This window comes from Terrapene carolina, unplaced genomic scaffold (assembly GCF_002925995.2).
Source record: "Terrapene carolina triunguis isolate 2854851 unplaced genomic scaffold, T_m_triunguis-2.0 Scaffold93, whole genome shotgun sequence".
Lineage (NCBI taxonomy): Eukaryota > Metazoa > Chordata > Testudines > Emydidae > Terrapene > Terrapene triunguis.
In genome coordinates, this window is record NW_020664444.1 from 20,766,136 (window position 1) to 20,791,693 (window position 25,558).

Here is a 25,558-nt window from a genome sequence, read left to right on the forward strand (position 1 = left end):
TGCCAAACGTTGCCGACCCCTGTTCTATAGCACAGCCAGGAATTGAATCCAAATCTCTCAAGTCATAGTTTCATGCCTTCACCACAAATCCATTTTCTCTCTCTCTCTGTTTGTAGAAGGAGGAAGAAAAAAAGCAGCAGCTAACTTACAAATTAAAATTGAACAAAGGGATCACTTCACTCATGAAAACATCAGCCTATTCTAGGCTGAAATGTGGAAGCTGTTTAATAGCTCACAAAAATAGTTCACAAAGGTTTAGGGCAGGATTTGAAGAAACCAGAGAGGGAATTAACACATAGAAGCATTATTATAATTGCCAAAAATGTTATGTCAGATCCTACCCAATTAAACTATTGCACCTTTAATATTTACTATTAAACTATTGCAATCTTTATCCTGTTGAACTATTGCAATCTTTAATAATACGAAAAGGGACTGTTAGCTGTAGTATTTGTAGTTGTAAATATATAAGATGAGGTCATATTTTTTAAACATACCATTAATTAAAGTTGAAAGTAAAATGTATTAAAGAGAAAGAGAAACACATTTACCGAGTATTGAGTTTCTATGGGAAGTTACAGTAGAGTCTCTAATCGTAAACAGAGATTATATAGAGTAACAAGATGTGAGAAACAACAGAGTTTTGACAGAATTAATTCAAGGACATGGCCTTTGGTTACAAAGCTAATTTAGATGCATCCAAATAGCAAAGCTTCTAGCATATTCTCCTTGGGGCAGGGACTGTGCCTTTTTCTGTGTTTGGAAAATACCTACCACACTGTGGATGCTACCAGCAATAAATAAATAATCATAGAGTTGGAAGTTAAGTTTTTCATAACTGAGTCTATGTGTCACTAAGAGAGTCCACTGTCTCAGTCAGCTGTGCAGGGAGTTCTATTTTAAGGACCAACACACTCCAGGAAGCTAACAGCCACCAAAGTCCTCAAGTGAAATCATGACTCCACTGAAATCACTGGCTAAAGTCTCATTGACTTCAATGGGCCCAGGGATGTCACCTCTTCAAGGTGCTGAGCATTTAAGTTAAGTTAATGGGAGCTGAGGGCATTCAGCATGTTGTAGGATTAGGCATTAAGGCACAATGGAATTTTTCCATTGACTTCAGTGCATTTGGGGCCAGGGTGTAATGGAAGGAAGCATAGGAGAGCTGTTGCCAAAATCCTTTCCTTACCAGGAATAGGAGAAAAGAACATAATGCAAATCATATGGGTGCGTGTGTCTGTTAAGGCTCCAAAAAAGCAGTGTTCTCTGAAGGAATTCAGAGAAAGTCAGACACACTCTGCATTTCATTAAAAATGCTGTATGCAAAGTGATGACATAATATAGGATAACCAGAAACAATTGAGAAATGAAGTGCCAATGCTGATATTTTGTTTTCACATGTTGGCAATGGATGCTGAACAATTTTATACAATTGTTCAAATGCACAAAGAAGATGAACTTATAGTGTAAAAGTCACCCCAGGACAGAGCTTATTCATCTGTTCGTCATGTATGCCATATTCGTCATGGCATAAGTGACTTAAATGGTGCATAGGCCTAGTATTGACCCTCTACACAGGGGTGGAGTTCACCCTAAATGAGCAACCAGGAAAGGAGTAGTAGCCACCTGGGAAGGGGGACAGCAATAACAAGGGAGAGTAAATGAAGTCTAGGGCATGAATGGAATTTTATCATTTCCCCTTCTGCCAACCCAGTTTACTTTTTGGAGGTGATGTAGGATTGGCTCCCAAATCTTGTTGTGGTGCCTAAGAGCACTCACTATCATCCTATGGAGATGAAAGCACAACGTGGAAGCTTGCAGATCAGTACACTGCAGTGCAACATCATTGTTAATCAGTATCAAGTGCCAAGTAGAGTGTGGTAGCTCTCCATTCATCATTTTGTACCAGGTCTTCGTGGCCTCAAAATAATGAGCATTTGATCTAGTTAAAATGTTACAAAATGCTGAAACAACCATTTCTGTTGAGCATCCATTTATCAAGAGGGCAAAGGTCCAATTTTGAAAGCTTTTTAGATATAGTGAACTAGCTGATCTTATCCTACAGACTAGCAAAGAACTGAGAGATGGGGATCTCTTATTTGGACTGTAATTCACTAAAGGAATTAAGGCATCTAGGTCACAGATATCAGCCAATAGTACACTGCCCAATTTAGAAAAGATAATATTACAACCTGGTAAACATTCAGGAAAACCATGCATGCAGTATAGGAATCTGGGAGAGATGGTCAGTGCTGTATACTGGATGTGAAGAATGGTGTTGTGACTTAATGAAAGGTGGAACTAGAGCTCTGGAGACTGGCAGTGGGATATAGAGGCCTTTTACCTCCACGTCACCAATTCAAACACAGCTTGCATTTGGCAGTGATTGAAAGTTATTAGCAGCTAATGACTATTCGGTGGCCTGTGTGAAAGGAGTTGGTGACCTCAACCACTTTTCAGTGACCATATTACAAAAAACACCTTCCAAAGGGAAACACAAATTAGCACCCTGCTCTCTGCAGAGAGGCCAAAATGAATGGATGGACAGTGACTGAACTATTTTTCACTCTTAGATGTGGTCCTTCCAGCTGCATACATTGAAAGGTATTTTTGGCTAAATGTAAGTAGGTTAAATGACTTGCTTCCTATCTTTTTATTATCCAGTCCAATATGCCTTACTCTCTCATATGAATAAAATCTTTGGTTTTACTCTGGATTCGCAGTGTCCTTTAATTAACCTACTGTAGTTATTTTGTCAGCTTTAGTCACTCAATGTAAAGCCTATCCTTAGTGAATTTTCTCTTTTTTGGTAAGGAGCTTGTAAGAAAATATATAATCTCAATCTTCATTCAAGTGACTAAAGACATTTAAAAAACCATTGAAACTTGAATCTCTAAAGCAGTACTTTTTCCCCCTCTCTCTCATTTATTGAAACATATGTTCATGGTTGTCCTTTTACCAGCTAAGCTGTCCCTCCAAGAAAGGCCTTTACAGCATCCCAAAATAGAACTGGGTCATCTCTATGCTAGACATCAATGTATGTGCATGGACCTTATTGATCACAGAAAAATTCCACAAAAAGAGGGTCTTAAAATAACATGGGGGTTGAGACACCAACTACCAGCACTGCCTTTTAAACCTGAAAGCTGAAAAAAATGGGGACGTGATTGAAATGGTAAAATTTCTCACACATGCTAGCAGAGGTTTAGCAAAAGGGAAAATAACATTCTAGTGGATATGGAGCAATTAAGAGCAGGCCTTTGTCCCCATCCCCACTAATTATATTTTGTAGCTTCCTACTTATAGTTTTATATGCATGATTAGAAGAGAGGGTCAAATAATGTTAACGTAAAATAGCACCTGTCAATAAGACTTTTTATTTTTAAAGTGGTGAAAACTTTGATGAAATTTCTATGAAATTTTGTCCTTCTTTTTCACCCAACTACAGAATTGGTTAATTTTGTCCCACTTTTAAAAATGGAAACAAATTCAATATTTAAAAAAAAAAAAAAAGACCCCCCCCCCCTTTTTTTTTTTTTTTTTAATTTCCAGCTCTTGTACTTAATGGCCACACAAAAGGCAAATAAGGTGTTTTACCTGTGACTGAAAATGTAATCAACAGATATTCTAAGAACTGTTGGTGCATAAGCATACCTTATGAAAGAAATGTAACTAATCTTCAACTACTGGCCACATATACAGCTAGCAAAACAAACTCAGACTCTAAAACAAATTAATAGCAATGCAGCAACTGAAAGGACGAAGGAACCTTAGGAAGTTCATATGTGCCTCTTTTCAAACAATGGTTTCAAGTATGTTTTCTTTCACTCCCAGACAGCTTTTCTACCATCTGATAGGAACTGCAAATATTATGAACTGCAAATATTATGAATATAAAGTCAGACTCTCTGTGAGGTACCATAATAACTTATTTCCTAGGCAGGATGTTTATAAATGGCTCTCTGGAAAAAAAAATAATTTGGCCACATATCTGCGTTATATTTACCTTTATCCTATATATTTGCTTTGCCTGCGTCATGCTATCTCAACTGTTGCTTCAAAGGCCTAAAGCAAATAAAGAGACCAAAAGTAGGAGGAAAGGAAAATGTTCTTCCTTTGGCAATTTTCATTTTAAAATGCACCTGTCTTCCTCCTTCCCCCATAGTTCTGACTGTTTCATGCAATTTCCATGCATACACTCAGATAAAACAACATTAGCTATATAGGAAACAAACTGAAAAAGCAACTCTTCAAATGAGTGATTCAAATCATAACTAACTAGTTAAATGCTCAACAATTGCTTTAAGTAAAAGGGCTACATTAAGCTGTTATGGTTCACAAAGAAGAAACACATATTTATGTTAAGTTTGGGGTTGATCACAGAAAAGGAGAGGAAGGCAAAAGATTCTAGTGTAATTCAGCATAATTCAGTTTTAAAGGTTATTTTCTTAAAAACAATTTACTTAGCTGAAGAGTCAAGAAGTCAGGATGACCCTTTAAAAAAGGCATAAGAAAACATGAATCCAAATAGTAAGATGCATCACCCAAGCGTCAGGAACCTGTATCTAAAGGGTGACAAATTGTGGCTATTTCTTTCAAGGTTGAGCAATGATTCTCCACTGCTTTTAAGAGTGTTCTCCGAGTTTTTGTATGTATGTGGAACAGGAGAGAATATGCCCATATCTGGACATTAAAGCATCATATTAGAACACAAGCACAATTTTCACTGACATGATCTGAGTTACACCAGGAAGGTATATGGTTCAGGCAGCTCCATTACCAATGCCCAAATGTAACTGAAGACAGAATATGTCCCTGACAGTATATTTCACTTACGTAGGATGTGCTTAAATTTGGGTAGATGTTTTAATAAGACACCTCCCAATTAGCCAATTTAGCTATGATGATAGTGAATGGTAATGACTACTGCTTAATCAGGGTAGTAATCGGCATTCATTCTGCTTAATGGGGATGCATTTGCCCATGTTAAGAAGTTAAGTGATGCTGAATTGGATGAGAAATTTTAAGATGCAGTGAGAATCATTTTTATTCTTGTAATTTTTATTCCATATAGCATGTTATTTCATTTAAAATTTCTCAAATGGTCTCAAATTAATCAGGCCAGCTGCCCAATTCAGATGACAGGCTGCCCACTGAGGTGTCCCAAGTAAAATATTTTAATGTATTCAAACTGTAAGAAAATCTCTTCTGCATCAGTTGGTGGCCCATAACCACTATTGAAAAATGAAAAAATAAAACCACCCCCTCCATACACACTCTTTCCAAATTCAAATGCAAATGCAAATAAGGCAAAGAAACACAGAAAAATGCCAAAGATTATAATAAGAGCACCACAATGCCATTCTAAAGCAGAAGTTATAGTATTACTGGCAAGGAAACGTTTGCAATAAGAGACAAAATACAGTAGGATAATGAAGCATAGAACTAGGTGGCACATTTCAACCATGCTGCTAGTATTTCTAGGAATGGATGAAATTGTTTGATTTAAAGAACAGCTGACACCTCATGGGAAAAATGTGTAGAACATTCTGCTTAGCAATAATTCAGCTTTATAAGTCAAATTTCCTAAATTTGGCCTTCCTTAATTTGCACAGCTAGGGATGCTCGCAGTGCTCAAAGTGTGTGTAGCTGCTGGAGGAAAAGGAAGATGAAGACACACAAAAATGTGGGTGGAGTAAGAGCATAGCATCATTTCTTGTCCCCTACAACCATTCCCATCCCAATTCAAGCACTGGAGATTGGTATGAAAGCAGAGACTTTTTATCTGAAGACTTCATCTGTTTAGTGCCCTCTTAAAAAGTTATAATCCTCTGTTTGTGAAGTCACAATGGGGTGCTCGGGAGAAGATTACAATGTCACAAATCTGATCAGAGGATTACAGCTACTTCAGGTGGGGAATAAAAAAGAGGAGGCGGCAAAATCTTCAGTGACAAAGATCCTGTTTTCATACAGATAAATGTCCATCACAAAAGGGAACATGGTGTCACATGACAAGAAGTCCATATGAAAAGTTATCTGGAAAACCAAGTCCAAAATAAAATGTATTTACATACAACAGAGCAGAGAAAATAAAAGGCGAGTCCAATGGTATAATACAGTGCACAGGGAGTATGAAATAAGCAACTATATAGAAGACACAGGCTCCTAGCCAATTTAGTCACAAGACTGATGCTGTCCCACTCCCACACCTCCCTGGATGGCAGCAAAACAACCAACTGATATCACAGAACTTGATTAGACTCCTACACATTTGGAGCCTAACCAGATACTCAGAGCCCATCATAAAAACTACCGAGGGCCCCCAATTCCTAAGTTAATGAGCGCTGAAGGTATACAGCACCTAACAGGATCAGTCAGTCCCTAGTTCATTGGAAAGGGAAGGGGAGCTGTATTCACCAGTACTCTAGATTAATCAACATACACAGATACAATTTTATAGATAGATAGATGATAGATTTTGTCTTTTATCCCACTGGCACCCTGTCACACAGTTTAGGTCTCACATGCAAGAGAATTACATACACTTAAAAAAAAAATCCTTTCCCATGGATTTAAATGGGGAGCCTTAACTGCATGCTTACTGAGAAAACTGTACGTCATTACAGGAACATTCTCTACTCACCCCTCATTGAGCTCAGGTGGAGATGGAGGCCCATGTTTCTTTTGAGTGGCAAAAGCATACTGAACAAATGGTCTGTTCCAGCATGTCAAATCCTACGTTTCCATTCAGGCACGTGGGAGCCATTAGAGAGTAGACTGCAATTTGCCCCTTCTGCCAGTGGAATTCTGTTTCTTCCTATCTGAGGAAACGAAATGAGCCTGGTGACAGGCTCATACACCCTAGTCTGCCATGTCAGTCAAATGGGAGCCTTCTCCTGCTAGGAAAAGTGGCACCATAACTCATCTGTGAGCCTGTATCATTCCGTTAGCGTGGACATGACTAAACAGTGAGTTCTTTGCATTAACTGTGTTTGTGACAGGACACAGCGTCAGAAACGGGAAACTGGCTTGTAGTAAGCGCCCCTCCCTCCCCCCCAGTTATCCCATTTTGGGAGAAAGACAGCTTCTTCTCAGTGTGCAGTTCCAGTTTAAAAAAAAAGGAGCATACAAGACATTATACTGCATAAGGAATTGGATGGCAAATTATATGGACGATGTTATAATGTCAATGGTGCAGCCTCATCTGGAGCAGTGTGTGCAGCTCTGGTCACCCCACCGCAGGAAAGGATGCTGCAGATTTAGAGGGGGTTCAGAAAAAGGTGATCAAAATGATCAGGCGCATAGAAAACCTTTCATATGAAGAGATACAGAAAAGACTGAGATTGTTTACTTTAGAACGGAGACAAAAAAGAGGAAATGAAAAAAGTATATAAAATAATGGATGGTATAAAGAAGGTAGATAGGAAGAGCAGAAGCTCCCAGTCTCGTAACACAAGAGTAATAAAATAGAAAGGCAGACAATTCAAAACCGATAAAAAGAAATACTTTTTCACTAAACAGTTACACTGTGGAACACATTGCTACAGGATCTTGAGGCCAAGAACTTAGATAAGATTCAAAGTTATATTGAAGGATTATATGGATTACAAGAACTTTCAGAGTTGTAACAGTTACTGCAAACAAAGAAAGTTTTTTAAAGGATTAAAAACTTCACACACTTCAGGTCTTAAACTAATCTCCAACTATTAGGGGTTAGTAGGAGGCCATCATATGAGGCAGATTAACCCACATCTGTGTACCATGGGATTTTTGCAGTTTCCTCTGATGTAATTGGTACTGGTCAGTGCCAGAAACAAGATTCTGGACTAAATAGACTATGTGTTTGACCCAGTATGGCAAATTCCTTTGTTAAGCAACTAGATAACCAAAGATTCCTATACTCCAGGTGGTAGAGAATGTAAGATGGTACCTAAGTAAAAAGCAACTAACAATGCAATAGCATACCTGCAGGAAGAGAGAGAGGAAAAGCAAATAAGATCTAGCCATAGGATAGGATGCACAAATAAGGGGGGGGGGGAACCAAACAGGGTCAGTTCAGCTAAAATTGGGGCCACCTGCAAAGCCATAAGATTAGGTACTGAGGCTGCAAGGCTTGTGATTGAGTAGGTGGCATGCGCCCCCACCCCAAACCACTTTGCAATGCCAGCTTGGGCACAGAGGGTTTAGTCTCACAGATGAGTTGAGGGCAACAGATAATAAGTGTGTTTGTGTATGTGTGTGTAATTAGTATGCAGAATGTTCCTTGGAGAATATCCTAAACTGCACTGCAACAAGAGTGAGTTTACAAGGGGCTTATGGTGTTATAACCAGGGAGCTCACAGTCAGCCTCGAAGTGGTTCTTCAATACTGCATCTAATATCACACTAGCAGTTCAACTTCTCCATGGTGGGGTGGAGTCTCATGACTCCGTGGCTTGCAGGTTTGGCAGCCCTGGCTGAACTGGCCCTGCAAATAAGGCAGACGAAAATGTACAGTACAGAAAAGGACAGAGGGAAAAGGAGACAAATGCACGTGTTTGTGTGGTGAGAGAGAAAGAGAGAGTGTGTGTGTGTGTGTGTGTGGGGGGGGGGGTTATCTACAAACATTCTTTAATCACTCAGCCTTGTTCTGCTTTTATAGCTGTTATTTTCCATTGTAGCTGCTTTGGGGCTTATCTTTCTCTGCTAAGTCTCTGAAAATGCCCAACTAATCTTAGATTTTGCTCTGAATTTGCTCGTTTGTCTCTTTTTTCGCCTGACTTCCTGGTCTCCTTTTGTCAGTCTGTCCTCGTTTCCTTTTTGTATGTGACTGCAGGTGGTTTTCATAGCAAAATCTTGCTCTGCTCTTCTGCCCCTCCCCCCACATTTTATTTTGTTATCATATTGCCTGTCATTTGCTCTTTTTCTCATGTCTGCAACTGCTCATTTACTAATAAATTCTATTTTATGCCTATGTATTTTTTTTTCATTTTCCTTGTCTCCAAGCACAGAATAATTGACTTTTCTGCTACAGAAGGAAGTGAATCCTCAGGCCACTCTATAGAATAGCTTTCACTCTCAGAGGGTTGAAGAGAAGGAAGATTTTAATAATGATCTATTCCTGAGCTTTAGGAAGATTCAAGGCAGACCACATGTTGAACAAACTTATTATTGCTATCAGGGTACTGGCATATCGCTCTCTCTCCCTAACCCTAAAGTCAGGACAGCTTACCACCAATAAATAAGCAGGGTAAGCTGCACAATACATTTCTCAAATAGGTGTGATGTGGGGGGAATTTATCAGCCCCTGACGTATAGGGTATCTATTTTGTGTTTAATGATTGCTTGATATGCCCATCACTGTGGCATCTCAGCAAAAGGCTGAAATTAGACATGACACTACCACGTCTGAATGGAATGCAGTTTATATTGTAATAAACTGTAGCCATGTATTTTCACTGTTGTCCGTATGCCATGTGAAAATTTCCAGCAAGCGCAGGGATTAGAAAACAGATGCATCAGCTCCAAAAGTACTTCCACTTTCAAAATCTCCATTAGCTGTATAGTGTGTGAGACACACAGCAGAGTAGTCTGATATTATCCAATAGAAAGTTGTGGTGCACAACCACTGTACCCAGTTTATTAAACCATAAAAAAACCCTCTTCACCTGTTGGGATTGTGATGAGATGCTGGCACCTTAGCTTCTAAGGTTCTTTGCTCTCCCCCTTCCACTGCTGAGAGTGAGAATTTACTTGTACTTCTCTCTCCCAAACTATCAGGTGGCTCAGGTGCTGCTTCCCTCCTGTCCAGCTCTTATCTGGATCTCCTCCAGAGACATAGGCTGCCTGGAGCACTGCTCTCCCTCCTGCTGGCTACTCCCATGTCTAGTGCTTTTAAGGAAGGAAAGTAGCAGGCACAGCAGGCTTCTGCATCTGAAGAACCTTCTGTCAGCTGCTTCTTGTCTGCCTCATTTGCTGCCCCAGCAGGTGTCTAGCTTCTGTGTTGGTGAAGTGCAGCACACTCCTCTCCTATTCTTCCTTCTTGTACTGGCAGTCAGGAGACAGAGGGCTAGCCGAACACACTACATTCTCACATGTCCTTGTAGACCAGACAGTCCAGGGGTTGCGGAGTCAACTCAGGTCAGCTGGCAGCATGATATCAACTATTGTAGCTCCAGCAGCCAATGAGACCCATGGGTAAGTTCTTACAACATCACCAGTTACCACTGCATAGGCTAAGTCTGACTATGCACGCTGGAGGTTTTGGTCATGGCGCAAATACTTTGACTCTGTAGTGCTCTTGTTTTTGGCTTTTTAAAATACATGAATAAATAAATACTGGCAGCTGCACAGTGCCAGGCAGTTACATGGAGTATCATGCTGGGCAACGTAGCAGTGTTGGAATGCCAAACATAATGTATCAACACAGTCAGAACTTTGAGCTTGAAATTGTCCCTGTTTGGTAAACCAGCTATTTCCAAATATCAATCAGAAAATACATGGCTGATGGATAGTCAGGATTCAACATGCCATTAGAGGTCATGGGTAGAGCTAGTTGGGAATTTTTCAACAAAATCGTCAAAACATCCTACTTTGACATTTTTGAAATGACAAGTTTTAGTTTTTAATCCTAAATGACTTCTTATTTTGAAATATTGGTTAATTTTTACCAAAAAAGTTAAAATGTAAAAAAGGTCAAATCAAAATGAAAACATTTGGTTGACCCAACCAGAAAATTATTATGGATTATCAATTCAGTACTTTTTGGGGGGGCTTTGACTTGTCATCCCATTTCAAGATGGGATTATTTTTTTAAAATAAAATCTCAAAGTCTCATAGGACAGAAAAATTGTTTCCTGCCCAGTTCTAATCAGGGGATTAGAGTTAGATTTCTATGTCTCCTGGGAGTATCCCTGCAACTGAAGCCTCATCTAGACTTGGAAAATAGGTTGCATTTTAAAACATGTAGCTAACACATTTTACTTAACACAATTTTAAACAGGACCTTGCCTTTAGTGTAGTCAGGCAGGACGGGTGCAAGGACGTTTCGCGCCCTAGGCGAAACTTCCACCTTGTGGCCCCCCCCCCCCCGCCCTGTGGCCCCCCCCCCCCCCCCCCGGCCCCCCCCCCCCGCCGCCGCTCCCCCCGGCCCGGGAAGCCGTGCGGCAGCTCCCCTTCCCAGCTCACCTCTGCTTCGCCTCCTCCCTGAGCACACCGTCGCCACTCCACTTCTCCCACCTCCCAGGCTTGCAGCGCCCATCAGCTGTTTGGCGCCGCAAGCCTGGGAGGGAGAGAAGCAGAGCGGGGCGGCGTGCTCAGGGGAGGAGGTGGAGCAGAGGTGAGCTGGGGTGGGGAGTTCCTCTGCGTGCCGCCCCCCCCTTACTTGCTGCAGGCGGCCCTCCCCACGCCCCCCTGCCCCAGCTCCCTCTGCCTAAATGCCGACGACGACCAGGGTGGCCGAAGATCCGACCACTGCGGTCGCTGCCGAAGGACCTGAAATGCTGCCCCCCAAATGCTAGTGCCCTAGGCAACCGCCTAGGTCGCCTAATGGGTTGCACTGGCCCTGTAGGCAGGGCAGGGTCATGTTGAAGAACATTACCTGGTTCGTGTTAAACCTGGGCTCCCCCTAGTGGCTAGATTACAGTCACATCACCAGCATGATAGTTCACATTATATCCTTCTTAATTCCATAATAAGATTTTTCTGAATATCATTCAAATATTGGGGTAACCCATCTCTGTTAAATTACCTATGTTTGATGGGAAAAAGATAAATTGGCTCCACAGTGGCATTTGGTTATCAAATTCACTCAAAGAAAACACAAGAAAGATTGCAACTGAATTAGAATTCAAACTGTTGAGAGACTCAAAACCTTGAAAATGCAACTGGCATACTTACCACTGATGGTAATTTAGAGACTAACAAATGGTAGGATGCAGAATTAAGTGTGTGATTGTAGACAGCTCAGATTTCCCTTTAAATCTTGGAAATCCAGTCTAATGTAGAGGCTTTTATAAACATGCATCTTTTCCTCGCTTATGCAATGTACTGTGTCTCAGTTTGGCCTTTTGCTTAATTAGCCTTTGTGTTAATGGCCAATTGAATGTGGAACTTGAATAATGTTTTCCATCCAATGAGCTAGCCTTGCATCAGTACTTCTGTGTGAATGAAGGCTACTGTAGCAGACAGTGAACCGCAATGAAAGAGGTTTTGTCATTAATCAACTTGAAAGTCACCACTTAGAATACTTCATGGCCTCAGACAAAAGCCGGCAAAGTAGAAATCAGATTCCATAGACATACAAAAAATAGCTAATATATTTAATTATTAAATCTTCATAAATTGTTGAAGAGCTGAAAAGCAGCAACATTAACTCTGATAATAGCTTGGTATTAAAGTGGGACTTCAACACTTGAGTGCACTTGGAAGAAAGAACATTTTTATACTTAAATCCATTTTCTTTGTCAGTGTTTTTCTATATTTCCCTTGTTGCTATTAAAGATATGTCTGAATAAGCATGACAGGCCTGACAGAGAGGTGGAAGCTAGACAAAGAACTGTGGCCACCTACACTAGACAAGATTTCCACCATTGCAGGTCCACCAGTGGTAGCAATAATGAAATTGCTAGTGTAGCCATGCCACCAGTATTTTTACCACTGTATCATCTACACCACACTCTGAACAAGACTAAAAGACATGTTGGTAAAAATGCTGATGCCCTATTAATACTAATGCTCCCACCAGTGGAGCTACAGTGTTGTTAGTGCAATGGCATGAGACTTCACCAAAAAGTCTAGTGAAGACTCAACCATAAAGGGTGGTACAGCTGGTTTGCAAAGCTGGTTTGCAAAGAGTGCCCAGCTACTTTCAAAGCCATTTAGTACAAGCCATCAGAGTAAAAGGCTTTCCTCAGCTGGGCCTCAGACTCAGTAGAAAGGGAATGGATTTTCTTTAGCTCTAGCTCCTTGTGTGATAGTAGTCACTACAGTCATTCAGTCGATAGGGGTCATTATTACAGTTGGTTGGGAATTTTCCAATCAAACATTTTTTGGGGGGGAATGGGGTTTGGAAAATGCTGATCTGTCAAAACCAAAAATGTTTGCAGGAAAGGGTCGGTTTCGATGAATTTACAATTTAGAAAGTGTTTGGAAAAACATTTAAAAGTTGTCAGAATACATTTTGACATTTTCAAAATGAAAAAGTTCCATTTTTTATTTTGAAACGACTTTTCATTTTGAAATGTAAGTTAATTTACAGTAAAAATGTAAAAAAGATTGCAATGGAAACAAAACGTTTTGAAATTATTGGAATTAAACATTTGAACTGACTGAATCAAATTTTTTTTTGAGCTTTTTGATTCACAATTTTTTTGAGATGTTAACTTTTTGTCCTAATTTGGGACAGAAAAAATGTGCAAAAATCCTCACGAAATGGGATAACCATTTTCCACCCAGCTCTAGTCAGTATCTACTGATTACACTCCTGCTATTACCCCTTATTATATTCAGTGATAGCAAGAAGGAACATTCAGTGCAGATCATAGATTTGCCCCACCCCATCCTTCATTCACCGGGGTGTCCTCTCTCAACTGGTTTATACAAATGCTAGGAGGAGGGACTTGACTGCATTTCTCCATGGAGCTCCTGCTGATCCACTCAGCTTCGTTAGAGAACTGTAGGCAGCCAGGTGGCTCCGTTCCCGTGCAATTCTGGCAGCTTTTGTAGGGATATCTGGCTTCTGCCAGATCCTGTGGGGGAGGGCCTTCCACTCCATCATAAGCTTTTTCTCCATTGCAACCCAGCTTTTCCTTCTACTTTGTCATAATCCTATGTCTGATGCTGTGAGAGTTACCGTATAGTCACAAATTCAGCATTATGGTTTCACTGCGGGAATAGGTAACAAAAAATGAGCTATTCTGTGAATGTTAAGAGTTTTGAAACGCTATATACTTGACAACAGCATTGTTATTTGCCTGGCACATAGTTCAAAATACTGTAAAGCACACAGCTTGGTAGCAGACTCACCAAAAGGGTATGCTGACCATGTAGAAATCTAGCTTATTGGGAGAAGCATACAAGTCTGATTCACCTAGTTAGACAGAAGCTAAAATAGTGGTGGAAAAGCTCATTGTTCAAGCACGTACATTTTAGGGGGAGGGGGAGTAGTCACGCTGTATTCACTTATCTAAAGGGACAAACCAGCCTGAGAATGGATATAAAATCTGTACTGATACGACAGTCCAGAAGCACTCACCAGTTTCTGTTTCTAGACTTGAGGCAGCTGCTACAGTAAATGTTATCTTGTTCTGCAGCTATGACACCTATTATCATGGGTGGTGGAGAGGAAGGGGAGGAAGAAAAATACAAATGGCCTCTGGCCTTTAGAGATGTATCTACTTTTAGAATGACCTCATTATTGGTCATTCTCATCAAATGTTAATGATGGACCTGAACTAAAACCCTAGATTCAAATACACCTGAACTTTAGGGTTCAGGTTGGAATATGGAACTAAATGCAAGTTTTGGCCCATATAATATATATACACTATATATATACACAATGTGTGTTCATTTTCTCTCTCTCATATTCATATAACACTCCAAAACCATGCAGTTAGTGCTGCAATGAACTCAGCCGTAGTGTATTAATAATCAATAGCTTTAAAATAATATTTACTAGTCCAAGTCTTTGTTCTGTTCATATATGTTGCTTTAACCATACCATGGCCTGTGAATATATTTACTGGGCAGGTTAGATTGGCTGTATTCTAACACTAATTTGTTTTCTGGTAACACCATGATACATTCACTCTGTCTAGTTTGTAACGCACAATGATGATCAAACCTAAAGATTTACTTTTTTAAAATAAGACTATCTTTTTCATTTTTGTTTTTTAATATAGATGGTCCACAGATGAATAATGTGGTACCAACTTCTCCTCTCCTCCCTCAGATGGCACATCCACATTCATACCCCAGCATCGGACAGATCACAAATCCTTATGAACAACAGCCCCCGGGCAAGGAGCTTAACAAGTATGCCTCCCTAAAGGCAGTCGGTAAGCAAGAAAAATAATGCATGAGTCTTCATTTAATTCAATATGTTGCATATTCTGGTGTCAGCTAACAATCAGCCTTTAAGTTAAAAAGAAATCCTTACTGTTCTGACCACTTAATTATAGAATTTGAGCCATTCTAATATTATTTCAGTTAGAAAGTACTGTACTCCATAAATTAACACTGAGGTCACTTTACAATTAAACATAAGGAAATTAAAAATAAGGATTTTGTACACGCACAGGCACACAAACACTATTTTCAGTTTATAGCACTTTTGCTGTGTTCACAAATACTGCATTTCCTCATACAAATCAATTAATTGTGTACTGAACAGGTTCTTAAGTAAATAGTTACCCAGTCAGTGCACTCAGCTAAGGGATATGCAAGAATAGATGAATGTGCAAATTTAGAGAATACAATTTAGGCACCTGGTTTGTGTTTCCATACAGAAAGCACAACTAACTATATACCTTCAGTCAGAATTACCTTTATTTGGAGCAATTAGCCAGCTATTGGTGTATAATCTAGGCCTCATGCCTTTAATCACCTATACATACATGGTTGTGGCTTATTGCTGTCAGAGTATGGCTCATTAATTTAATATATATTTGTTTTTAAAGCTCATGAAAAGGCAGTTTGTATGGATGGGGGCAGCAGTGGACAGATAGGGGATGCAATGTACCCTTCGTTTATGGAAGTTATTTTTCTAATACATTTTGAGAGATGTAACATTCCCTAGCACAACACTTAGGGATATGAACTGTTTGTTACCTTATCACTTCTGTCCCCTTCTAGTCAATAAGAAAGCAAAAATTAGGGATTCTGTCCATTCTTAGCTTCCCACCAACCCTTTCCCAGTTCCTATATATGGAAGTTAACACCATTGCCCCCTACATTTAGAACAGCATCAGATCTTCTGTTTTCAGAGGTGGCTATTTGGCTCAGACAAATAGTTGTACAGCTGAGAAAACTCAGATATTCAAAGGAAGTCATCACACCAGAACAATTATTCATTGCAAGTTGAAATCCGAGCTTGTTGGCAAATGCTTTTTCCATGCACACTCACAAGATCTGCTAGTCTGAGACCATGTTAATCAAGTTTTACATTCAGGTGGGTTTTTACTAGAGTGATACAAAACCTGCCAGTTTCAGTTGTTACCCAAAGTCGTCTCTTGAGCAGAGATGCCACTGGCAAACAACAAAGACTTTGATGCTGTTCTACATTTACACCAATTTTGCCCTTTCATCTGGCTGTATACACCCACACGTAAATCGTAAAGTTCCCTCAGATTCTAATCACTTCAGTTCCATCACTTTAGTTTTCCCTTTGCATTTGATGACAAGTGATTTAAGCATTGATCCAATTGCCTACAGCAGAAATGTAATAATGAGTGTGGTTTTCATCTCTCTGTGGTACATGGAAACGAACCATAGCCATTTAAGTGCAGCTCACGCTACATGATCTTTATGTTAGGAATTAGTTGACTATGCTTAATTCCCTTTTCTTGCAGAGAAACATTACTGTCAACTATTAGCAGCCGGTATTACAGTATGTAAATATCACCAATCATAACATGGTCTTAAAATCCAATTGATAAGATGTTTAGGCAATTGAAAAAGTGATGCATTACCAGCTGCAGTATTAAAGTTAACAGAGGTAAGGCAGCTGCTTCCTCCTGTACTATAGATGTCCAAATAATTTGGCTGCTTATTTCTAGCAGACAACTACTCAGCCTGCAAATAACTTTATGTAAGATACTGTAAGAGCTCTATTCTTAAAAACCCAGTGGCCCATAGTAATTCAGGGCACACAGTGCTGCACCTGCATAAAGTTTAGCACTTCAGACAAACTCAGGACTCCTGAGCACAAGAACTGCTAAACAAGAACAGTGCCATTGTTATTAATTAATGTGGTGTTAAAAGCACCTGATTCAGCACAAAGAGTGCCAGGGAACAGAGTTGAAATGGCCATCATTGACATTATATATTTTATTTAAATTGGAGAGGCTTTTACATGAGGAAATTCAAACAGCAGATTCAATGTGTCTCTCCGATCTAGGGTGACCATACATCCCATTTTAGCCAGGACAGTCCCTTTTTTAGGCCCTATCCCGGCTGTCCCGATTTTTTGGGGCAAAACTGAGCATTCATCCAGTTTGCTCTTGCCAACTGATCATCAGTTGGCAAGAGTAAACTGGACAAATGCAGAGTTTTGTCAAAAAAGTGGGGTGGGACCCCTAGCGGGGTGCGGAGGAACGTGCAGGTGGGGGGAGCGAGTGGCAACACCAGCACCATGCTGGAGGGAGGGCTAGGAGAGCGGCTTGGGCCGACCGGCCCCACATGCAGGGGGGCTCGGACTGGCCTTGCACACAGGAAGTGGGTTGTGGGGGAGCTTGGTCCAGCTCCACTTGTCAAAGGAAGGGGGACCTCAGGCCAGCCCCGCATGGACAGGAGGCAGGGAGGGCTCGGCCAGCCCTGCACGAGGGAGGGAGAAATGGGCCTCGGGCTGGCTCATGGGATGTCTCGTTTTCCCTTTGGGAAAAGATGATCACACTACTCCTATCTAAATTCCTCCTACAAGTTCCATGGAAGAGGGGATTTTTTCTTCACTTTCTGCTGTTAGCTGTTTTGTAGGGTAGCTATTTGATGCAGCCTCCAGTGCTGGGATTCTATGGAGTGTAGGCCAGGAACTAAGGGTCAGATTTGCTTTTGCCCACCAACTTGTGTATTTATTTATGTCTGTGTAAAACAGTACTATTCTGATGGGATAACATTTTACACCCACTTTGCACTCATGTAAAGGGCTACCAAAGGTGCAGGATAATGGCAAATTGAGGCTAATAGTTGTTTTCCCCCTGCAGAATTTTATTCTCTCTCCCCCCTACTTCCCCAGAAACAACACTCGCTTTCTCCACTGGAATCTTACTGGGCCTTTCTGGAACAGAAGACTACAATTTGCACTTCTCTGCAATAGTGGGAGCAGATCCAACTTCATGAATTACTAATAAACTTGAGTGTTTATTGCCATCTGCTGCCCCCTTTCCATGCTCCATCTCTATCCAGCCAGAATTTTTTTTCCCCATCAGCATTAGACTCCTGCCACCGCCCATGATGGATATCAGGGATGACGTCTGATGATATACGTTCCCCTGGTGCCTGCTCCCATGGATTTGAGAGCACTAGTTCTCACCCTAGTCCATGTCATTTGACTTGTTTTTAATTAGTTAGAATGTTAGAATCATTCCCAAAGATTAAACACACACTATTATTTGTATTACATTAGTGTCTAGGAGCTCTAGTTGTGGACCAGGACCTCATTGTGCTAGGTAATGTACAAATACAATATACTAAAGGTTCTACAAGCTTTTCCCCAAAGCCACCTCTTTCAAAAAATTGCACTGAATGCTGGGTGGCATAGAGCACTCAGTGTTCAGCCATCTTAATTTTTTGATCACCTGCAATGGAAAGATCCTGGTCTCCTTTGGTACTTTTACAACATTTCATTATTTATGTGGAAAAGTGCAGAAAGTGGTTTTCTACATAAATTATTCTTATTTCCAATTCATCAACCTTGTTTGTACTCCATGCTTAAATGGTCATTGTTCATTTATGCACTGATGACATAGAAAGCTCTTGAAAAGGACGGGGGCAGTGTACCTGAACATGTTCACTAAATCCGAGTGCTGGGATTTACTAAACACAGAGTCACTTCCTCATAAGACTTTGCAATCCATTTTTGAGCCTTTGGACATTCAGAAGGCATGATTAGTCCAACTTGAACTCCTTCTCCTGAGCTATAACAGTTGAATGCCATACTGTAGCTGAAAGCTAACTTTCCCTCAGTCAGAGATTCATGCAAGGTATTAGTTATCTTCATGCATACATATATAGGCAAACAGTTAGCATTTTTAAGGCCCAATTCTGCACTCCTGACTCACACAAGTAGTTCATTTCTTTCCAGGATTTTCAAGGACTGGCAAGTGGCCAAAGCACCTGTCCTCAGTGGAACTACTTGCGTAAATAAACAAGACTATCTGCATGCATATACCTCATAGTTCACAGCTCCCAGCATCCCTTGAGGTTTAGCAGTTCTTTGATCCCATAGGGGATAACAAAAAGTTAAACAGCATACTTGTCCTACTCATGGCCAAAGTGAGAAACTACAAATATAATGCTCAAAATCCTCCACAATTTCTCCTGTTTTGTCACTTTTGCCTAAGAGGTGGGTTTTTTGGTTGTTTTTACTCTATATGACACATTATGGCTGCTATCTGCAGTTCAGAAATCTCATTCGCAGAGGTGAAGCATGCAAGGGAAGCCATCTGTCCAATTCTGGCGACCCTGGAAATCCATGAACATGTGTGCGGAGACCAAGAGACAACGAGATTATTGTGAGGTTATCCTCAAGGATTTCTCCTTGAACCATACCCTCTAGTGGGAAGGATTTGGTAGGGTGGAGCCACGCCCCCTCCTAACCCTGCAGATCCTGGGGATTTGCAAAGAAGGGATTCCCCATTCTGTGCTGAGACAGGGACTATCTTACAGGAATGATTGTTGCTCCACTGTTTTGTCTTCCCCACGTAGAAGACACCACTCTTAGCTGGGACCCCTGCAGTTGCTCAGTGAAGCCACACATGAGACCTAAAGGAAAGTACTGTAATATAAACCTGAATTGTATTACCTCCCACGCAGATTGTTCTAGAGGGAAGGGATTTCTGCATGGCAGACAGTGGCACCTCCGCTATGCTACCCACTAGATTCCATGGAGCTGCAGTTAAGGGGCATCTACAGAAAGCAAGGGGTGGAGTTGGGGAGAAATAGGCAGGAAAACAATACTATGGAAGCACTATCCCCTCCTTGCACACAACACAGAAGATGCGTTTATGGCTTCATAGGGGCTGATCCTTTAGAAAAATCAGAATTAAAATTATTAGGCATAATACAATTATACTATGCTATCAACTGCCACCTACCACACCGTTAGACTGATAAGTAAAGAACCACGTTTCTTTGCAAAGGTGCAAAGAGGGATCGCAAAATAAATACCACACTTGTACTTTTTCATTTCCAACAACAAAGAAATATCAGCTACCATTTCCGTAAATGGTGGCACAAAAATGGATTAAAAGAATCTTAGACACAGGAATAGCTCACTGAGTTTAATGCCTAGGAAACAGACAGGGAAGTACAGATTAAGACCTCATTTGTCATATCCAGAGGGTGATTCAGTTAATAATTTCATATATTTAGAGGTATGTGCACTGTCATATATAATACTAGATGAGGCAATTTGCCTGATTCAACATTGGGGCCATGGATCTATCAGAACCAAGTGTGACATAAAAGCCTGATATATATATAAAATCTAGTGTGGCTGGAGCTTTGGGGTGTTCATTTGCTAAGTATTATGTTAGGTAATCCCTGCTTTTCCCCCAAGGTACAGGAGATGTAGTTTTAAGCATCTTGGCATTAGTGGACTAAGCATGAAATCAGAAATACCTTGGGACCACAGTTTTGAAGCTCAGTGCTGTCCAAGGAGCCCTTCTCTCTTCTCATATTAGACAAATTGTGTCCTATTTGGCTACTCTGTGTGTGGGTGTTTCTGCTGAGAACTTGAAAATTGCTGTCCATTTTGTACAGACTTTCAGGACCCATTCCTGCTCCCAATGAAATCATGCAGACTTTTTCTATTGACTTCAGTGGCAGCTGGATTAGTTCCTGTATATCCTTTAGATGTTGTCAGAGGAAAAAAACCCTACCCTGATGTCCTTAATCAACATTTCCCCCTTTCCTATCATGCAATGCACTAATTGTCACTTTCTACCTCAGAAATGGGTGCATTTTAATTTAGCTGTGAGCACTCTGATTGTGAAATGCCTTGGTATCCCAGATACCATACAATATCAGTAGTTTGGGTGGTGTCTTATTGCAGCCTTTAAGAAATTACATTTTATTGTAGACTCCTTTGCGATCTGGTGATTTTCTCTTTCTGGGCCTGGAGAATACGAGGATTAGTAATCAGCCATCACAAAAGGCAATGTTCATGTTACAGACACATCCATCCTTCAGCAACTGAATAGAGCTGTGAAAAGGTAGCTCTTTGGGGATAAGACTGGTCTTAGTAGAAGTGACACCTAGACTGCGGAGAGTGGGGAAGAGAGACTGCAAACAGTGCTAGGTCTAGTAGAGGCAGCTTTAACACCAAAGTAGGACTCACACAAACACTTTCATGTGTGTCATCTCACCTTTACTTGTCAAGTAGTGTATCCAGCTTTAAAGAATTTTGCAGGACGTAAGGATGGTTATCAGCAGCACAAAGGCATTTTATCATTTTTAAATAGTCACTAAAGTAGTATAGTATAGAAAAGATTTAGAAACTATTATTCAGATCTCATCTTAAGAGAGAAAATACCTGGACCATTGGATGTCTAGTTATTTTTGATAAATAGATTTAGGATTTACTAAGCCAAACACTGCATGTTTTTTATCTTAAGGAATGAATTTGACCCAGTGTCTATTTTCATTGGTAAGCGTGACCCTCATGAAGTTTTGAGAGTCTGTCAAATTCTCAACCTATTTTTCAATCTTACACATCTAGTTTAAATTTGAGAATCTCTTTAATTCCAGTGATTCAAATCTATGTCCCCCCTGCTCCAAAAAGGATTTCAGTTTTAATCAATTAAAGGAAAGCTTGCATTATGTTTTATGTTAAAGACATCCCTCCCCCACCAAAAGCTAGGCTGGTTCTTTGAAAGCTAATTGAATTTTCAAACCCATATTATTTGACAGTGTTCATAATAAGACAAAACTAATTTCCCACATACCTGTCTTCCATAGTGTACAATGTGTAGACCTGTAACAGCAGCAGCATTGATCCAATTGGCCTAATGCAGTGTTTCCCAAACTTGGGATGCCGCTTGTGTAGGAAAAGCCCCTGGCGGGCCGGGCCGGTTTGTTTACCTGCCGCGTCCACAGGTCCAGCCGATGGCGGCTCCCACTGGCCGCGGTTCGCTGCTCCAGGCCAATGGGAGCTGCAGGAAGCGGTGTAGGCCTGGAGCAGCGAACCACGGCCAGTGGGAGTCGCGATCGGCTGGACCTGCGGATGCGGCTGGTAAACAAACCGGCCCGGCCCACCAAGGGCTTTCCCTACACAAGCGGCATCCCAAGTTTGGGAAACACTGGCTTAATGAAATACATTACCTGATTAGAAGGGTTTTTCCCCTCTATTGCTAGTGGTTGCATGATTTGGTGGCAACAGGCTAACAATCAAAACAGGTTTATTTCCATCCATTTAGCAGATCAGTGATCGGTAAGAAGCCAGTAAATCTAAATCCAGGGTGCCTCTAGAAAAAGCCTATTTTAATGAAAACTTTATGAATTACACATAGGACTTTACGGTAAGTGATACAACAGGAAATGTGTGGGATGATGTCTAGGCTTTGTCTATGCTACAGAACAAAAATGGTTACAGCTGAACAGAATTCAGTGCCTTTTGTATATGCTCCATTTACAAATAAAACATGGCTTCCCCCCTCCCACTCCAATTGCCAGCCCTGCGGGATTTCACAGGGTCCGGTCAAGACAGTTACACCAACATTTCAAAAAGAATCCACCCCCATGAGACATCTAGGAATTAATTTTCATAGCTGCTGAGCATCCACTGCTCCCACTGACTTTAGTGACCCATTGTGAGTGCTCAGCACTTCTGAAAATTGGGCCAGACTATCTCAGGTAGGGCCTCAAATTATGGAGACTTTTGAAAATCTTAGTCTCCCAGTCCATCCATTTTTGAAATGGGTATAAAACTGACCTCACAAGGCTTTCATGAGGTTCGTCAGACCTTTTATAAAGTATTTTGAGATCTTTAGATGAAAATTGCTACATAAGTGCTGAATTATTTTGAAATAGTCGACTTTGGATGAATGGGGAAAGATGCAGAAGAGAACTTTACTCAATAGGTGAATAGTTTCTCATGAGTAGGGGCTCTCAGTACACTGCTTTTATATTCTTTATTTCATTTTGACACTCCGTTTGTGTAAAAGTCATGATAACCGTATGATATTTTGTGCCAAACGTCGATCTAAAGTTATGCTTTCTTTTTAAGTCCCCCAAAGTGAAAATTAAAGCAACCTTTTAAAGAAGGGTTCTAATTTAAATCTTGCACAATGCAGGGGTTAAGACAGAGAAGGACAATGAAAGTGTATGAGAGGGATTCTGATATCTCATTAGCATTTAAAATCAGGTGTGTACTGCAAGAAGTGAAATGGAGAGTTCTGGCGTAGGGAGGCAAACTTATTTAAGGGACAGATTCCAATTCCTGTACTCACCTTACTTATCAAAGTAGCTCTATTGAGTTCAGAGGGGCTATTTGTGGATTAAGGTACTATTGAATATGAGCAAGCGTATGAGAATCAGGTCCTAAGCAGAGTGTAATATCTTTAAATATCTATCTTTAAACTATTTGAATTCAGTGTACTGTGCTTATGATGTTTGTGATATGAAACAGAACAAACATACTAGCATGTCTTGATTATTTTTTAGGAGAGTATGATGGTGATTTTCCTGTGATGACACTTAAGTCAAAAGGTACTGTAGGATCTTTTGCTCTTTTGTTCTAACCAAAATCAAAACCCAAATGCAGATAAACGTTAGCAGTCTTCACCTTTGTACATTGATGCACATTGACATCAGCTGGGTGGTTTTTTCCCCAACAATGCCAGATAGAGCAATTAGGCAAATGATGGGAATGAACCCTTTATTGTAAATATTATATAAATAGCAGCTGTTAACAGTCTGCCATTTCGGTATTGCAAAGGCTGTTCTAACTGGAGCAAATGAGTATAAGAACGAAATCTCACAGGTAAGAAATCACAGACATTACTGCTTTACTCCTACACTCCTATACTGTAATAATAAAAGGCTGGGGGGAGGGGGGAAGTGCAGTAACATGATTTGCAAGGCACCCAATGAATTTTCCCACTTTTTTTTTTTTGGCCTAAAAATTGATTTTTTCTGAAATATTAGTGATGTGACTACAACAGCTAAAATCCCCACTACAATATCTGTGGCATAAACCAGAGAGTCATATCGCATCATCATGGTAACACTTTAGATAAGATTTCTGGCCTTTATGGAGGAGAAAGTTCATGTGCCCCAGAAAGCCAGGTAAGCCACTATTATGAAAAAAGTGTGTTTCTTTACTGTACCACCTCAGGGAAGACAGACTGGTTTGGGATGCTGTTGCCTATTTCAAAAATATAATCCTATATCATGGGCTTTCCTATTGTATGACTGGTGAGTGTAGAAGAATGACCTAGTGGTTAGGATTACTACCCTCAGTGGGCAGTTGAGCTCTTATGAAGGGGGAGACTCTTAAATGATAAGAGCAGCTATCTGGGAACAATTTCACAGGAAATTCCACAATATATGTTTTCCATTCCGAAAGGAATGAAAACAAATATTTCAAAATTTCCCATGAGATGAAATTTTAAAAAAATCATTTCAGGCCAAAACATTTGTTTTGATTTAAAGAATCAAAACATTTTGTTCTGATTTTCATTTTTTTTCATGTTTTAAAAATATTTTTATATAAAGCAATTAATTTGGTTTCAAAAAGTATTTTCACTATGGAAAATCAAAATGTTTCATTCTGAAAATGTTAAAATGGGACATTTGGACTTTATCAAAATGCTTTGTTTCATTCCCCCCCCCCCCCCCCCGAAACAACATTTAGTTGAAAGTGACACATTTTGTTTTGACGAATACAGCAATTTTGACAAAATGACAGCTTTGACAGCTTCAACAAAAAAATCCCCACCTCTCCCCAGCTCTAACGACAAGCTCCTCTCTTGTGATTAAATGGAGCTTCAGCCAAGGAGACTAACTGTTCAGCCAAAGTGGCTCCTTTTCAGTTTCTGCCCTATTTTCTCTCTATCTATATTAAAGCTATTGAAAGGTTTCAGTTCCCAGGCGTTGGAGAGTTTTGCTTTGCTTTTGGGGTTGGAACAACCCCCCAAAACAAAATGAAAATTCAGATGAAGCCTCACATGTTGCCTGACTTGGGGTGAAAAAGTCACATAAAATCAGTAACCCCAGAATTCAATATAGTTTACTCCCAAAACTGTAAATCAACCAAGATTCAGTGGAAACTCGCCTTGGGTTTTGCTTAAAAACACATCCCTGCTTTGCTGAAAGGCTCAGAAATGTTGGAGGACTCTGCCCAGGTAGAGGTTTCATCATGAAAGTTTCATATGGCTCTAGTGTAAAATGACAGGCAGAAAGAAAGAAATGTGTGGGGTGAAGCTAAGGCTTTAAATTTACATTTTCCTTGCTATTGCTTAACATCGCTCTCACTTTTTAAAGTAACAACTATTGGAACTAATTTTGTAACAGTTAAGATTTAAGAAGCCAGCTGACTTCAGTTCAGAGCAGTGGTGACTAGAAGGTTCTTTGAAATTGTAGCTGTTAATAAAAAGATCAAAGGAAAACTATTCTTGCAAAAACAACTAAAATAGTATTGC

At 40.3% G+C, this 25,558-nt stretch overlaps 1 protein-coding gene across 1 annotated transcript in view; it reads left to right on the forward strand.

Moving 5' to 3' along the window:
• The window catches only part of SHISA9 (shisa family member 9), a 250,137-nt gene that overhangs the window by 208,676 nt on the left and 15,903 nt on the right, over positions 1 to 25,558 (forward strand). The window contains exons 3-4 of the mRNA XM_024194182.2: positions 14,882 to 15,037; positions 23,580 to 23,624. Of these exons, the coding sequence (XP_024049950.1) occupies positions 14,882 to 15,037; positions 23,580 to 23,624 (201 nt within the window). The remainder of the gene's footprint in view (positions 1 to 14,881; positions 15,038 to 23,579; positions 23,625 to 25,558) is intronic.